At 64.1% G+C, this 13,853-nt stretch overlaps 4 protein-coding genes across 4 annotated transcripts; 2 read left to right on the top strand and 2 right to left on the bottom strand.

Annotated features, from left to right (window-relative positions):
* Nucleotides 1-880: 880 nt before the first annotated feature.
* On the bottom strand, nt 881-1,777 carry PLICBS_006496 (uncharacterized protein; the record flags this gene model as incomplete). Its single annotated transcript, XM_065600952.1, has 2 exons — nt 881-992; nt 1,482-1,777. 2 exons carry the CDS (start codon nt 1,775-1,777, stop codon nt 881-883), a joined length of 408 nt encoding a protein of 135 aa, XP_065457024.1.
* Nucleotides 1,778-4,218: 2,441 nt separating this feature from the next.
* On the bottom strand, nt 4,219-5,608 carry PLICBS_006495 (transcription factor iws1; the record flags this gene model as incomplete). Its single annotated transcript, XM_018328294.2, has 3 exons — nt 4,219-4,474; nt 4,537-5,015; nt 5,069-5,608. The coding sequence occupies 3 exons, from the start codon at nt 5,606-5,608 to the stop codon at nt 4,219-4,221; spliced, it is 1,275 nt and encodes a 424-aa protein (XP_018173152.1).
* A 566-nt stretch (nt 5,609-6,174) lies between these two features.
* PLICBS_006494 (uncharacterized protein) lies at nt 6,175-7,785 on the top strand (the record flags this gene model as incomplete). Its single annotated transcript, XM_018328295.2, has 3 exons — nt 6,175-6,286; nt 6,373-7,364; nt 7,423-7,785. The coding sequence occupies 3 exons, from the start codon at nt 6,175-6,177 to the stop codon at nt 7,783-7,785; spliced, it is 1,467 nt and encodes a 488-aa protein (XP_018173153.2).
* A 2,561-nt stretch (nt 7,786-10,346) lies between these two features.
* On the top strand, nt 10,347-13,196 carry PLICBS_006493 (uncharacterized protein; the record flags this gene model as incomplete). Its single annotated transcript, XM_018328296.2, has 5 exons — nt 10,347-10,556; nt 10,703-11,865; nt 11,938-12,056; nt 12,117-12,351; nt 12,443-13,196. 5 exons carry the CDS (start codon nt 10,347-10,349, stop codon nt 13,194-13,196), a joined length of 2,481 nt encoding a protein of 826 aa, XP_018173154.2.
* Between the last annotated feature and the right edge of the window lie 657 nt (nt 13,197-13,853).

Genomic DNA, 13,853 nt, shown 5'->3' with positions numbered 1-13,853 from the left:
GCGGGACGACGGCGACGGGAAGGGGAAAGCAAGACACTTGCGTCGGATCCCCGTTCGACGATCAGTGTGCAGTGCAGTGGGCGCGCTGCACCGCGGTCAGTCACCCGCATCCAGCGGGGGATGGGATGCGCCATGATCCTATCCATGCCGCTAAAAAGAGCCCAGCGGTGCGTCGCGGTACGTGCACTGCACGGCACTGCGCTGCGCGCCCGGCACCTGCCCGTGGCTTTGAATGAGAACCTTAAGGCAGTGGAGGCTCCCTCATCAGCGGGCGCAGCGCAACTCGACACTCGACAGGACGCAGGTCCACAGGGGGCCACCACCCTCCGCTGGAACACCCACCCGGCCACCTCACCCAACGGATGATCGACGCGAGCTGCCGCGTGCGTGCTGCGCTGTATCTGTCCCGTAGACACCGCACCGCATCGCGCTGCAAGTCACGGCAAGAGAGCCCAGTGAGCTGGACCGGGAGCCCGCCAGTCGAGCATCAACAGCGCCTCGTCCATCCCTCAATGGAAATCCGCGAGGTGCCCCGAATTAGGTTTCTCCAGCCACCGCATCCGCAACCACCACCCCCTCCTCTCTCATCCCCCGTGCGGTCCGCCTTGCGCCCACGTCGCATCCGCCCACGGCACGGCGGCACCACCGTCGTCATCGCGAGCCCAGGTTGCCAGCGCAGCGCCGCGCAACTGGCGAGCAAAGCAGACACCTCAGGACGGGAGCACCTCGCAAGCCAGCTCACATGCGCACTGCCCAGCCCATGGGGAAAGCGCCAGCCGCCACTGGCAATTGGCCCACGGCTCCCGGAGCCACGGCGTCATGTGCCGCGAGGCGATGCGAAGCGCCCGCCCACGGCAAATGCGGTGCATGTGCACCCAGCCTAAGCCAGCCAGCAGGGGGGCTGATGGTGGCCGCTGACCGAGCCGATCGCTTGAACGGCCCGGCGCGTCTGGTCTTGATCACGCCTCTCTGCCAGCCGCATGTCCAACCGTCTGTCCATGATGTCGTCGCAGCCCCGCTTGGGAGCCTGGCCTGGCCCGAGGGGTTGGTGGGCTTTCCTTGTTCTGCCTACCACCCTGCCTTGGGAGGCATACGGCCGGACGAAAGACGGGTCGCCAAGCGACGACTTCATCGCAAGACAAGGGTGGGTGTTCGCCAAGAGAGCGGACGGGCAGAAACGTAGGCGCGCTCGGTGACTGTACGAGTAGAACCAAGGCCGTTGGAGGAGGTGGTAGTGACCTCGTCGCCGCAAACAACATCCAAGAGCCGGAACCCCGGTGGTTGGTGACGGCGCTTGGGCCAGGAACGGACACCAACGGCTAGCAAGCCCGCACGGCCGCCGTCGCCGCCGCGCCGCAAAGTATAAAACAAACCCCCGCGAACCAAAGGGGATGGAGTAGAGTAGTAGCACAGCACCACACAGGTAGGTAGGTAGGTGGGTAGGTAGGTAAGAGGTGGAACGAGAAAAAAAATGTACGCACCCGGTCTCGTCTTCGTCGTCCTCATCCTCGTCGGTCCCGGTGGCGCCCTCCTTGGTGATGATGGGCTTGAGGCCGTCCTTCTTGCGCTTCTTGGCGACAGAGCTGCCGCCGTCGCCGCCGTTGGAGCTCGCGACGGCGGCGAGCGGCGGCGCCGTCTTTTGCGCCTCGTCCGCCGGGGCGCTGCCACTGCCATTCATGGCCGTTGCTTCTGCCATCGTGCTCGTCTTCTCCGTCGCCGTCGCCGCACCAGTGTCGTCGGGCACAGCGCGCCCGTCGTGCCGGGTCGCCGCAAGCATGTTTGGCTCGCCGGGGTCTCAAACTTGCCGTCGCCGAGGCGCTCGCAATCGGCGTCGGGGCCGGGGTCGAAGCCGGGGGTCGGGATCGCGAGGCGCAGCAGATGCTCCTCGTGCGAGTCGGGTCGCGCTGCGCATCCGTCGCCTCAGGGTGAATTCGACGGACGGCGCGGGAGAAGGAGAAGGCGAGGCGGACAATGGAATGGAGGACGGCCGGATGGCTGGTGTTTGGTGTGGTGTGGTGGAGTGGCCACCCCCTTGGGGACCTTGGGGACCCGTTCGCGGACGGTCCCGTCTCGCCCGCGCGTTGGTGGGGTGTGTGAGTGACGAGAGACCAGCGGGCTGCTATTCTGAGTTGTCGCCTTGATTACCCTGCGCTTCAATGGCTGTTTGCGACTGTTTCCAAGTCAGCGTTGTTTCTGCTGCTGGTACTGCTGCTGCTGCTGCGGTTGCCGGTGCTTGACGTGTTTTGTTTGTCCTCCTGCGCCAGGAATTATTGTTGACGCGGGAGCGCTAGATGGCGCAATTTGTTGAAGACGCCAGCCCGCCGCCACCCGCGCGAAGCTCGTGGCGCCAGGCGTTGGTTGGGGCGCATCACATCGCACCGCACTGCACCACGTCGCATCGCATCGCAGCGCAGCGCAGCGCAGCGCATCACATCACGGCGCGCGCATGCCAGGCGTTCCATGTTCTCGTGCGGCTCTCCCAGGTGAAGCGTCCCCTCCGTGTCCGCGGCTCGACACCGGGCTGGCCACCACGGTAGGCGACGCCGAATCATACACAGCGTCGTCGGAGCATCTCTCACTGCGGGTACCAAGGAAAGCCAATTCGTCACTCACCTTGTTTGACCTGGGCCCTTGGAGGGCCGTCTGCGGCGGTACAATCCAAGCAATGTGGCCTGCCGGTTCGCTGGTGACTCGGTCACCGTGTCTAATCGTGCAAAGGTTGGCAGATGGATGTCCACAACAAAGACAATATTCCGTGCCTCTCGCCGAGGCGTCGACGACAATGGCTGCGGAGGAGGAGGTGGAATGTAGAGTTGAAGAAGCCGGCCGATGGCGACGATGTGGGAGATGGCTGGCGCGATAGGCAAAAGATAACCCCGCCCCTTCCCGTCGTTCCTGCCTCCCCCTCCGACCTGCCTCTATCAGCAGACAAACAGGCTTCCTGGCTCCTCCGGCGGACGCGGCGGCGGGTGCGGGTGCAGCCGGCAAGATCGCCTACTCGCACGCGTAGTGTAGGTAGGCCCTCGGTGGCTGCTCGTCACCTAACCTAGCAGCAGAGGTCTCCTCGTAGTGGCACCCGACTCGGCGTTTTTGTTGGAGCAGGCATGCAGCGCTGATGCTAAATTGCCCGTGATTGTTGGGGAGGGCTTAATACTGTAGGCGCTGCAGATGCCTTCTCGCATTCGCACACGGGGGCGCCGAGCAGCACCATACTGCTGCTCTATCGTGCACGACAAAGTCTAAATGAGAGCACACGGACAAAGCGACGACCACGTCTCGGGCTCGCTCGCCCCCCTGTCCCCCCCTATCGATTCCCTAGAGGGCATGCAACCGCATCGGACATGCACTCCGGCCAGCGCAGCATCGATCGGCTTGCTGGCTGGTGGCGGGGATTCCCTGTCGCAGATTGACTGGCCCGCCGTGCCGCTGCCCCCTGTAATAGCGCTCTGGCGGATCGGCAATTGCTTGCTGTGCTGCAAGGAGAAAGGCAGAACGGAGGGGAGGCGACGACGAGGCTGGGAACCTGGACACGCTGGGCCGACAAATGCACGTGCTGGAGAATGCGGGCCGGCTCCCTACCATACCTATGGGCCGTTGACGTCAGCGCCCGCCTGCCACCAGCCGCACCAGGGACCCGTCGCCTGTGACCCCGAATTCCCGACCGCCATCCGGCTTGTCACACACCTCAGGACGTAGGATACCGACATCACCACTCTTGCTTGTTGCTTGCTGCTTGCTGCTTGGTTGGTCATGCGAGACAATGTTTGACTACGGCAACGGCCTGCATGTAGGTGCCCATTTCTCAGCCGCAGCTCTGGAGCAGTCCTCCACCCCCGCGGCAGATCCATCCCGTCCAGTCTGATAGGGGCCCTAACGGCAGCACCACACCGGCGCAGGATGTGACGGCGCCGCGAAGCATGTGGCCCTCCGCTCCGGTCACATGGCCGTCACCACCGACCACGGGACACCACGGGTTCCGAAATCCTCGGGCGCGCGCCAGGATCTATCCGTCCCTCGTGGCCGTCCCCTTCGCCTCGGCCCGCTCGCGCAGCCGACTTGTCCCTGTTGATGTTCATGTTGATGCAGGTCGCACAAAGAGCAAAATCGTTGCTACCCTGCACGTCCGAATATATACCGACCGCCGCCCGTAATAGCGCATCGTCCCGAAACGCCCAAGCACTCCACGCAGACCGCCTAACCATCCATTTCCCGCTTCAGCTACGCCCGCTTCTTCTTCTGCGTCATCCGCCTAAACGCCTCCATGCCGCTGGCGCCCAGCGGCCGGTGGTCCTGGCCCCGCGTTCCGTCAAACGTGCTCTTGGGCGCGATCGTGTAGCTCTGCGGCAAATGGCCCATCCGTGCTTGATTGTCGGCGCGCGCCGGCGCGAGGAACGCATCCCGCGCCGACTGGGCAGGCCGCTGCGTGAGGCTGAACTGCGATCCAGACTTTTGGCGCTGGGCCACTTTGGCGGCACTGTAATCAATGGGGTCAGCGTCTCTCCCTCGCGTGCGCAGAGCTGGTCGCCAAACACGTACTGGTAGTCAAACTCGCGCGTCTCAATGTGCCTCTTCTTGTAGTCGTCGGTCCGCTTCAGAATCGGCCGGCTCCACTCGCCCAGCAGGCGCTCCGCCATGCGCTTGATGCTGGGCTCCGGCTTCTTGCTCCGCGTGTAAAAGAGCACCACCTTGCCGATGCCGCTGCTCATGAGCGCCTCCTTCTCGATGCTGAGCTTGGTGAGCGCCATGAAAATGTCGCGCTGAATGTTGTACGCCGGCAGGGATCCATCATTGAGCGGCTCTAGGAAGAACTTGACGTGCTGCAAAAAGTTGGTATCGGGGTCCAACACGGCATGTTGGACGTTGTTTCGGTTCAGCAGCCCGACGACCTCGGGCAGCAGCTTCAGCTTGTGCAGCGCAGGCTGGCCGGCCCCGCGCGCCGCGTTGTCGTCGACGCAGGCCTTGTCCATCCGCGTCTTGAGCTCCGCCAGCGTTTCGTCGATTTCGTCCTCGAGGTCCTACCCGCCTGTTAGTTAGTCATGACAGCCTGCACGCCAAGGAGCACACGTACAATCTCGTCCTTGCGCTTCCTCTTGGTGGCGGCCGGCTTCTTGATGGCGGCGTCCAGGGCTCGCTCGATCGCCAGCGCTCTCCTCTGCTCCGGGCTGAGATCCTCCTCGTTGGGTCCCTCGTCCGGGCTCTTGTCCCTTTTCGGACGCCGCCTCTCTCCTTCTGCGGCGCGTCTCGATCTCCGCTGCGGTGCCTCTCCGTCGGCGTCGGCCTCGTTGTCCATGGCGACATCGTCGTCCCGGTCTCGACGCTTCTTCTCCCTCCGTCCTTCTCTGGGTTTCCTCGCCGCCTCGCCCTCTGCCCTCTTGCGCTTGCTCGCCTTCAGTGTGCGCGCCGCATCCTCATCAATGTCCACCGGCCGATCTTCAATGTTGGCGGTCTCGGGGTCGTAGTCTTCAAACTGGTCCTCGTCCACCTCGGACAGCAGATCCGAGTCGCGGTCCGAGTCGGCAGCGGCCACCTCCTCCTCGAATTCTCGCTCCTGCCCGTCATCGACGGGTTCGTTGGCTGGTGAGCCAGCAGGCGATTCGGCGTCGGACATGGCGACAGCTGGTTGTCTCCCCAACGGCGTTTGCCAAAGGCTCGAGATGGATCGGGTGGGGTTCGCAGAGATTTAGGAGGATGTTTGGGACACTCGCTTTCGCCTATCGAGGCTCCTAGAGGCGACTCAAGATGCTGCAAGGGTGTCGAGCGATGCAGACGGCGGTGTTGGGTCGATGGAAGCTGGCCGTCCTCCAAGTTTGATGCACAAGCGATTTACCAGGCCAGCACAAAGCCGTTGGTGGAGCAGGGATGGATGGCGAGGCTCGCTGACATAAGCGGCCCGCAACAAGTCTGCCAGTGCCATCAAACCAGCCCTGGAGTGCCTGAGGCCCCACACCGCGACGGATTTGTTTACTTGGGACGTTCCGGTTGCCACAGGCCCATTTCAGTGGCTGCTCCTGTACCTAGCGGCCAGCGCTCCAGCAATGTGCCCATCCTCGCTTCATCATGTTCCCACTCCCTAGCTCTGCACGTTTGCCGCTTCGAACCATCATCCACGACGTCCGTGTCAGCACAGCGCAACAGCAGCAGCACCAGCAGCCAGCGACACATTGAGCGTCCGTCATGGAGTCCAGGACCTTTGAAGGTCCCATGGACTGGGAGTATCAGGATCGTGGCCCGTTGGACCCCACCAGTCCCTTTGCGCAGGCGGCGCACAATGCTTCGCGAAACACAAGTACGCATGCCATCCCATCTCGAGCCCCAGCAGTCCAGGCTGTCGATGCTATGCTCGGAACGACAGACTAACGCTCCGGCGCGCAGTGTTTGGCTCCCCATTCAAGGCGTCGAGACCGAACAATCCGTTTGCCAATCTCTCGACTCCCTCCAAACCCCAGTCGCAACAACAGGCGCCGCCGCCGCAGACTTCGAGCTTCACGCCGCAAGTCGCCTCCAAGAACATTGCACCGCCCTTTCGAAATCCCGCATTCACGACCCCCAGGAGGCCGGTCGATGAGCTCGTCTTCTCGGAAGCCTCCGGTGCCGAAGACAGCCCGGCGCTGACGGAGGCGTCCGACTACCCCAACGACACGCCCGAGGTCGACCACCGTGCCGACGTGGTCATGGGCGGTACGGTCGCGCCTCTCAAGGTCGACAAGGCGAGTCGGTACGGCCGAGCCGGGCCGTTGCTCAAGAAGCATGCCGCGGGCAAGGGGGAGATTCGGCCGCAGCGGGAGCGCTCCGTGGGCCTGAGGAAGCGCAAGCGTCACAATTACGATCGCGACGTCGGCAGCGTCGGCCGCCATCACGGACAAGACGACAGCGATGCATGGAACTCGGACTCGGACACGGGCGTGGCGCCGCGAGGCTCCAAGAAGTCGCAGCAGAGGGACCGGAACCGGGACCGGGACCAAGAGCAGCAGAGGGGCACGCTCGAATCCCTCTTCTACGCCCTCAACAAGTACCCCAACACACCGGAGCACATGCAGCGGTGGATGCAGTTTGGCGCAAACCTCTTTCTCATCTCGACGCTGGTGTATGTCGGCTGGTCCGTGTTCAGCACGGTGCGAAACGACATCCAGCGGGCCAACGCCTCGGCGCGGCTCGAGTTTGAGAGGGGCGTGGCAGAGTGCCGGACACAGTACCAGATCAACGAGTGCATCAAGGGCGACCGGCCGGGCCTGCTGGCCCTCTGCGCCGAGTGGCAGGAGTGCATGTACCAGGACCCCGAGTCCATCATCAGGGTCAAGGTGACGGTCAAGCAGGTGGCGGAGATTATCAACGAGTTTACGGACGCCATGAATCTCAAGGCTTGGGTAGGTACACGATGAATGACCCTTTGGGCATGGCTGCGTTTGCTAACACGTGTTCAAGGGCATTGTCCTGGGATTCGTCCTGATCTGCACGACGGTCAACGTCGGCTCGCTGGGGCGGTCGAACAGCAGGGCGCACGCGGAGCCACGGCCGCCACCGCAAGGCCACGAGGCGGCTCTCGATGGGCCACGGTCACCGGGCATCACGCCTGGGTACATGCTGGTGCCGGTCCAGACACCCAAGATGCGGCGGCGGGCCATGCTCGACGAAGGCACCGACACGGACAATTCGCCGCTGAACCTGAAGCCGGCGCTGACGTACCAGACGCCATCGGGACGGCGGAGCCCAAGCAAAGGGGAGCGCGGAGAGCGGCAACTGAGCCCCATCAAGTACGGGCGGACGCTGAGCAGAGGAGCATACTGAGGCGGCGCATTCGGAGGCGCGCGCAGGCGGGGAGGCAATGGTCACTCAGCAGCGGCAGCTGTCCAACTGCCCATTTTCTTTATGTATACAGGCGTGATTGTACGATGCATGGGAGGGGCGGGGAGAGGACATGTTGGCGCACACGCGGGGCACGCGCGTCGCGAATTGCATGAGGGCACACGGGTACTCGATAGGAGACACATACACGGCACGGTCGCCAATGGCGGGCGGGCCGAGCTGGAATCAAAGTGGCACGTACGAGCCGCAATGCGCAACGTGGGCGCGCCGCGCCGAGACCAGGCGTTATCGCCGGGCAGACAAAGCATTGAACGGGTGCTGTGAGGCTATCGTGAAGTGGGGCCGTGTGAGCAGGACCCCCAGGGGAAGCTGCTCGAAGGTTGGGAGGAGCGCAGACGGCACGTAGATAGAATGGGTCCCGGCTGTTGGTCAATTGGCCTCTGGCGGGTTCCATCCATGCGGGCGTCGGGGTGAGTTGAGTGCGGACAGACACGCGAGATGTCACTCTGCCGTCGGCGATGGAGTCGCAGCGGCGAGGCGGATCGCGATCGGAGCAACAACAGCAGCAACTCGGCAGAAGCAGGACAGCGTCCTTAAAGAGGGTCACAGACGGGACTCACAAATGATTAGGTACCCGCTACCTGCGGCAAAGATGCCGTTGCGCAGAGGGCAGGCCCCGCCGTCCCGCCGGTTGGCCGGGGCAAGGAGTTTTCCCTCCGGCGGCGTCGAGAGGTATCCCGCTGTACGGCGGGTCCACTGGGGACCTGCTACCGAGTACCTGTAGGTAGGTACTAGTAGGGAACCGCGCGTGTGCTGGGGGCCCCCACCACGGCATGGACGTCGCTGAACGGCGCCCTGTGAGGATTCTGCGGGCAGTGGCATAGAAACGAGGCATGGCAGGCAATGTTGGAACGGGATTGGATCCAATGACATGTCGACAGAAGGAGCCCAGGAGCTGCCCGAGTCAGTTGGTGACTTTTATGTTGACCTCGATGCACCTCGGTTCGCCGCGGCTCGACGAAAGCGCTCCCGGCGTGCCGTGACACCTCGTCCAAAAATTGCAGTTGCATATGGTAGCTAAGAGCCATGAGGGGATTCAATATCCAGGTTGCGGGTGTTAGGCGTGTGAGATGTGGTAGGTACCTATGCGTCCGTGTGCCCGCGCCGTCACGGCGGGAGCCCGATCCAATGCAACCGCCCAGCGTCCACTGCATCGACGTCCCGTCGGGTGCCTGCATACCTAGTAGGTGGCTGCCCGGCCGCCCACCTGCCCGCGCAGGCGCCTCGTCGGTCGCTGAGGTCATTGCTCAGTTCAGAAGGTTGGCGGCCCGGCGACTGTGGACCGGGGGGGGGGGGGGGCCAACCCTCCTCGGGCACCTCGCCCTCTGTCGCATCACGTTAGGTTACCTAACCTGTGCAACGAGCCCTCTGCTCTGCGCGCGTGTGCCTCCGGCCACAACTTGACCCCTGCCCGTCCTGCATCTGCATGAGGTGAGGGTGTGAGATTGCTTCGTGCGGGCGGACGACACGACAATCCATCTGCCTCTGCCGCTTCCCGCGCCACATTCCCATCTCTTGGCCCGCCATGCTGCTTTGAAATCGCCATCCCCAGCGCCGCCCGACTCGCGTTTAGGTACTGTAGGTACCCACCCACCAATTGTCCTCCCCCCGGGCGCAGCACGCCACACACGTAAGGCAAGGTATTAGGTGCTACCTATCCGGCACGGTTCCATTTCCAGCTCCCACGCCCCAAACTACACTAGCCGCCATTGGGAGCCACAACGGGCGGGCCCCCCTCCCCGCAGTGCAGAGCAGACCAACCTACCGCTGCGGCCTTGATTGCTTGCATCCCGTTCCGCCCCCTCCAGCTGCTGTTGCACTGGAGCTGCCTCCATACCTTAGCTTCACCACCCTCAGCTTCGGCACCTCCCTTCAGCGACCTCACCTGTCCGCCTCGCCTGCAATCGCACCGCGAACCCTCGGCCGCGGATCGCTGACCACCGCCCGCCCACGCCGACCGACGACAGCGACGACAGCGAACAAGCGGCCCGACCGCCGGATCCCCCTACGTGCCACTCCGCGCTGCCTGTGACGGCACGCGATGCGGAGAAGCTGTCACGGCCCTTGATTCCTCCACCGTCGCGTTCCTGGCGCCCCGAGCCTCACCGCCAGCAAACCCTTCCTGGCGCCCTCGTCGTCCTCGCCTGCACTGCCGAATCCCTCTACCAGCTGCCGCTGCCGTCGCCGCCGCGGTCCTCTCATGCGCCCGTCCTCCGCTGCCGCCGGCTCCTCCTCACCCAACGGCCGCCACCGCCGCCCGCCGCCGAAACGCCACACCCATCTCGCTGGACCTTCGCGATAGCTCCCTCACGTCACCGGGCTGCGCATTGCGTCCACACTATGTCGTTCACGTCGCGCCGATACAAGACCAACAAAGCACGACTCTGGATCGCCCAGTGAGTTGAGTTGCGCGCCGGCGCATCGTTTCCACCTCCCCCCCCGAACCGCCGCCGCCCCTCCTCCTCCTCTTCCTCCTCGTCGCCATGGACAGTCGAGAGAGCAGCAGCCAGACGCCCTCTGGCCCCAGCCAGCCGAGCACGGGCAACACACCCCAAACCACAGCCTCGACTTCGCAGGCCACCGCAGGCAAGACGCCCGGCTCCACGTCGAGTGCCCAAAACTCGAAGCGGAGACGCGGCCTCGGCGTCGTCACACCCAATGCCTGCACCGAGTGTCGCAAGAAGCGCGCCAAGGTGAGCCCTGCGTTCCCCGCTCTAGCTTCTCTCCTCCCTCTCTCCCTCCCTCTCTCTCCTTCCCTCTTTCTCTCTCTCTTCGTGCGTGTGTGCGTGTATGTACAGTGCGTGCTGACCACTGGGCTCTTTCCCCCCCCTTCTCGCAGTGCGACGGACAAAAGCCATGCGGCCGCTGCAAGCTGCAAAAGGACGTCGAGTGCGTCTACGAGATCCCCGTGCGCCAGTCCAAGGAGAACCTCCGCACCGAAATCGAGAGCCTGCGCCATCGCCAGCGCTCCAGCGACGCCGTCTTCTCCGCCCTCGTCCGCCCCGACTTGTGGGAGGACGTCCTGAAGAGGCTGCGCGGCGGGCAGTCCATTGACCGCATCTCGGAATGGCTCGGCGGCGTCCTGCCCTCGGGAGGCGGCCCCCTGCCCGTCCTGAGCCGCCTCGGAGACCACGACCTGAGCGGCGCCGGCCCGAGCTCCGTGTCGCTCTTTGCCGGGTCTTCGATGTCCGGCCCGACGCTGCCGCCTCTGCGCCTCGGCATGGACAACCTGAGTCCCATCGGGGCGCAGCTGCCCACCGTGAGGAACGAGTCGGTCGTCGGCGGCTCGTGGCACTTTTCACCGCACGGCGCCGTCGGGTCGTCCAGGGGCAGCTCGCACCCGGACGTCATGAACTGGGCGCCCGACGTCCGCCGCCCGCCGCAGTCCCGGGTCGGGTCCTGGGCCGCCGAGAGCATGGACACGGACCACATGTCGGACTCGATGCCCCGATACCGCGGGCTCGAGCAGATCCTCTCGCCCCTCAGCGGCGACACGGGGCGCTCCGCCGAGACGTGGACCTCCATCACAAACGACATCAACCTCGTCCACCACCTGCTGGCGCTCTACTTTTGCTGGGAGTATCCCACGTTTGCGTCGCTGAGCAAGGAGCACTTTTTGCGCGACTTTCGCGACGCCCGCCACCGTTACTGCTCGCCCATACTCGTCAACGCCCTGCTCGCGCTCGGCTGCCGCTTCTCGAGGCAGCCCATGACGCGGGCGAACCCAAACGACCCCTACTCCTCGGGCGACCACTTCTTCAAGGAATCCCAGCGGCTCTTTTATCAAGAGACGGACCACCACTCCCTGACGACGATCCAGGCCCTCGGCATCATGTCGATTCGCGAGGCCAGCTGCGGGCGGGACTCGGAGAGCTGGTACTATGCCGGCCAGAGCATTCGGCTCGCCATCGAGATGGGCCTGCACCGCATCCACGACGAGGGGGACGAGGACGAGCTGGCCGTGCAGTCGGCGACCTTTTGGGGTGCATTCGCCCTCGATCAGTGAGTTATCGCCGATACCCAAATCCCACAACTACCTCCAAAAAGCGGAGGCTGACGAGCTGGCGTCTCCAGCGCGTGGTCACTGGCCACCGGCTCCCTGCCGCAGTGCTCGTGCTTCCCGCACCTCCCGCCCAAGCCCGCCATCATCATGGACATTGAAGCCTCGCTATGGGTGCCATACACCGACGACGGTAAGCCGCCTACGGACCGGAGACGGCGCGGCCGGGACGGCTCACTAACACCGTCTCCAGGCGCGCCGCTGCAGCGGTCGTGCGAGCAGCCGTCCAACGTGCGGTCCGTGTACAAGTGTTTCTGCGAGCTGAGCGAACTGGTGCACGAGTCGCTGTACATCTTGCACTCGCCCGGCAAGCCGCTGACGGCCCGGGACCTCTTGAGCATCTACACGCAGTACCTGAACTGGTACGACAGGATACCCGAGGTGCTGCGGCTCGGCCACAATTTTACGCCGGCCGTGCTGTTTGCGCAGTGAGTCAACCCCCCGAGTGTGTGTCAGTGGTGAAGATGGGCTCTTGTATGTATGCTGACGGCGTGCTCGCGCCCCCCTCGCCAACCACAGCATGTACTACCATTTCGCCATCTTGCTGCTGTTCCGGCCGCTCATCAAGCTTCGAATCATCGGGTCCAAGGTGCTGCCGCGGGACGTGTGCTCGCAGGCGGCGGACGCGATCCAGGGCCTGCTGACGTCCTACTCGCAGCTGTACACGCTGCAGCGGACGCCGTCATTTGTGCCCTACTTTGTGCTGACGTCGTCCATCATGCACCTGGCCATCGGGGCGGCGTCGGCACAGGCGGGCGAGGGCAAGGGGGCGCCAGGCGGGCTCGACGACCGCGGGGGCCGCAGCCCGGACGAGTCGATGAAGGCGGCGGCCAAGATCGACCCGCACGTCAGCGAGGCGCTCAAGCAGGGCATCGCGGATCTGACGGAGATGGCGCCGTGCCACCACTTTGCGGAGCAGGCGCTCAACATCCTGCGGTACCTGGCCAAGAAGTGGAACATTGACGTCGAGATCAACACGGGCGGCGTCAACCTCAACCCGGAGGAGTACGACCGGTTGGTGCGGCCGTACACGAGCAGCCTCAACTTTTTCGCGCCCAACGTCGGGCGCGAGGACTTTATCTGCGACTGGGGCACGGGCAAGGTCGTGGTCGAGGGCGGCGGAGGCGGCGGCGGCGGCGCGACAGCCGGGGCCGGTGTGGAGCGCACCGCCGAGAGCATGGCCAACCCGCTCTTCTGGCCGTTTCCCATGCAGGGCCGCCCCGTGCTGCCGACGGGCAAGGACATTGAGGAGGCGGGCTTTGCGGTGCTGTAGCAGGTGTCCTGGGAAGGGGGCTTGGGCACGGCGTCGTGATGATGCATTTCCGCCCGTTGGTAGCGGCCCACGGGGACTTGGGGTTCTGGTCTTTGCTTCTTCTTCTTACTATCCTGGCTATAGTGATTTTCTGGCGGGAGCAGCAGGAGTTGTAGTGTGAGGTTTCCCCTTTGGGATATGGCCCGCCTCTCGTTCAACGGAATGGCGAGAGCGCATGGCAAAAGAGGAGGATTGGCATCATGGCCAGCTTCGGTTCCCCTTGTCTGCCCAGCCCCCAGGGGTCCAAGGGATGAGGGAGGGACGCCGACAATGACATCCGGCTGGCAAGGCGTTTGGAAATTCCTTTCCGGGCGGGGACATGTGATGTGGTTGGGAGGGCCTTGTGCGTTTCCGTGGAGCAAAATAGAGAGGGTGGGTTTCGTCGTTTGGACTGTGTACTATTCGGGCTGATGATGACGAGGATGAGGACAAAGATGAAGACGCAGACGCCGCGCGGCGGTATGGTGCGTGGTCGCCGTCTGTGAAATTCTAGCTGGGAGTTCCTTGATGGATGAATCGAGAGCGCGTGCTCCTGCGCTTCTTGGGCTCCTGTGTGTTGTGTGTGTATGTGTCGAATGCACTGCAGCGTGTGTACATGCCATGCCACGTCATGCCATG

Source organism: Purpureocillium lilacinum (genome assembly GCF_023168085.1).
Source record: "Purpureocillium lilacinum CBS 284.36 DNA, scaffold_4, whole genome shotgun sequence".
NCBI lineage: Eukaryota > Fungi > Ascomycota > Sordariomycetes > Hypocreales > Ophiocordycipitaceae > Purpureocillium > Purpureocillium lilacinum.
This window is presented reverse-complemented; position numbering and strand designations above follow the sequence as displayed.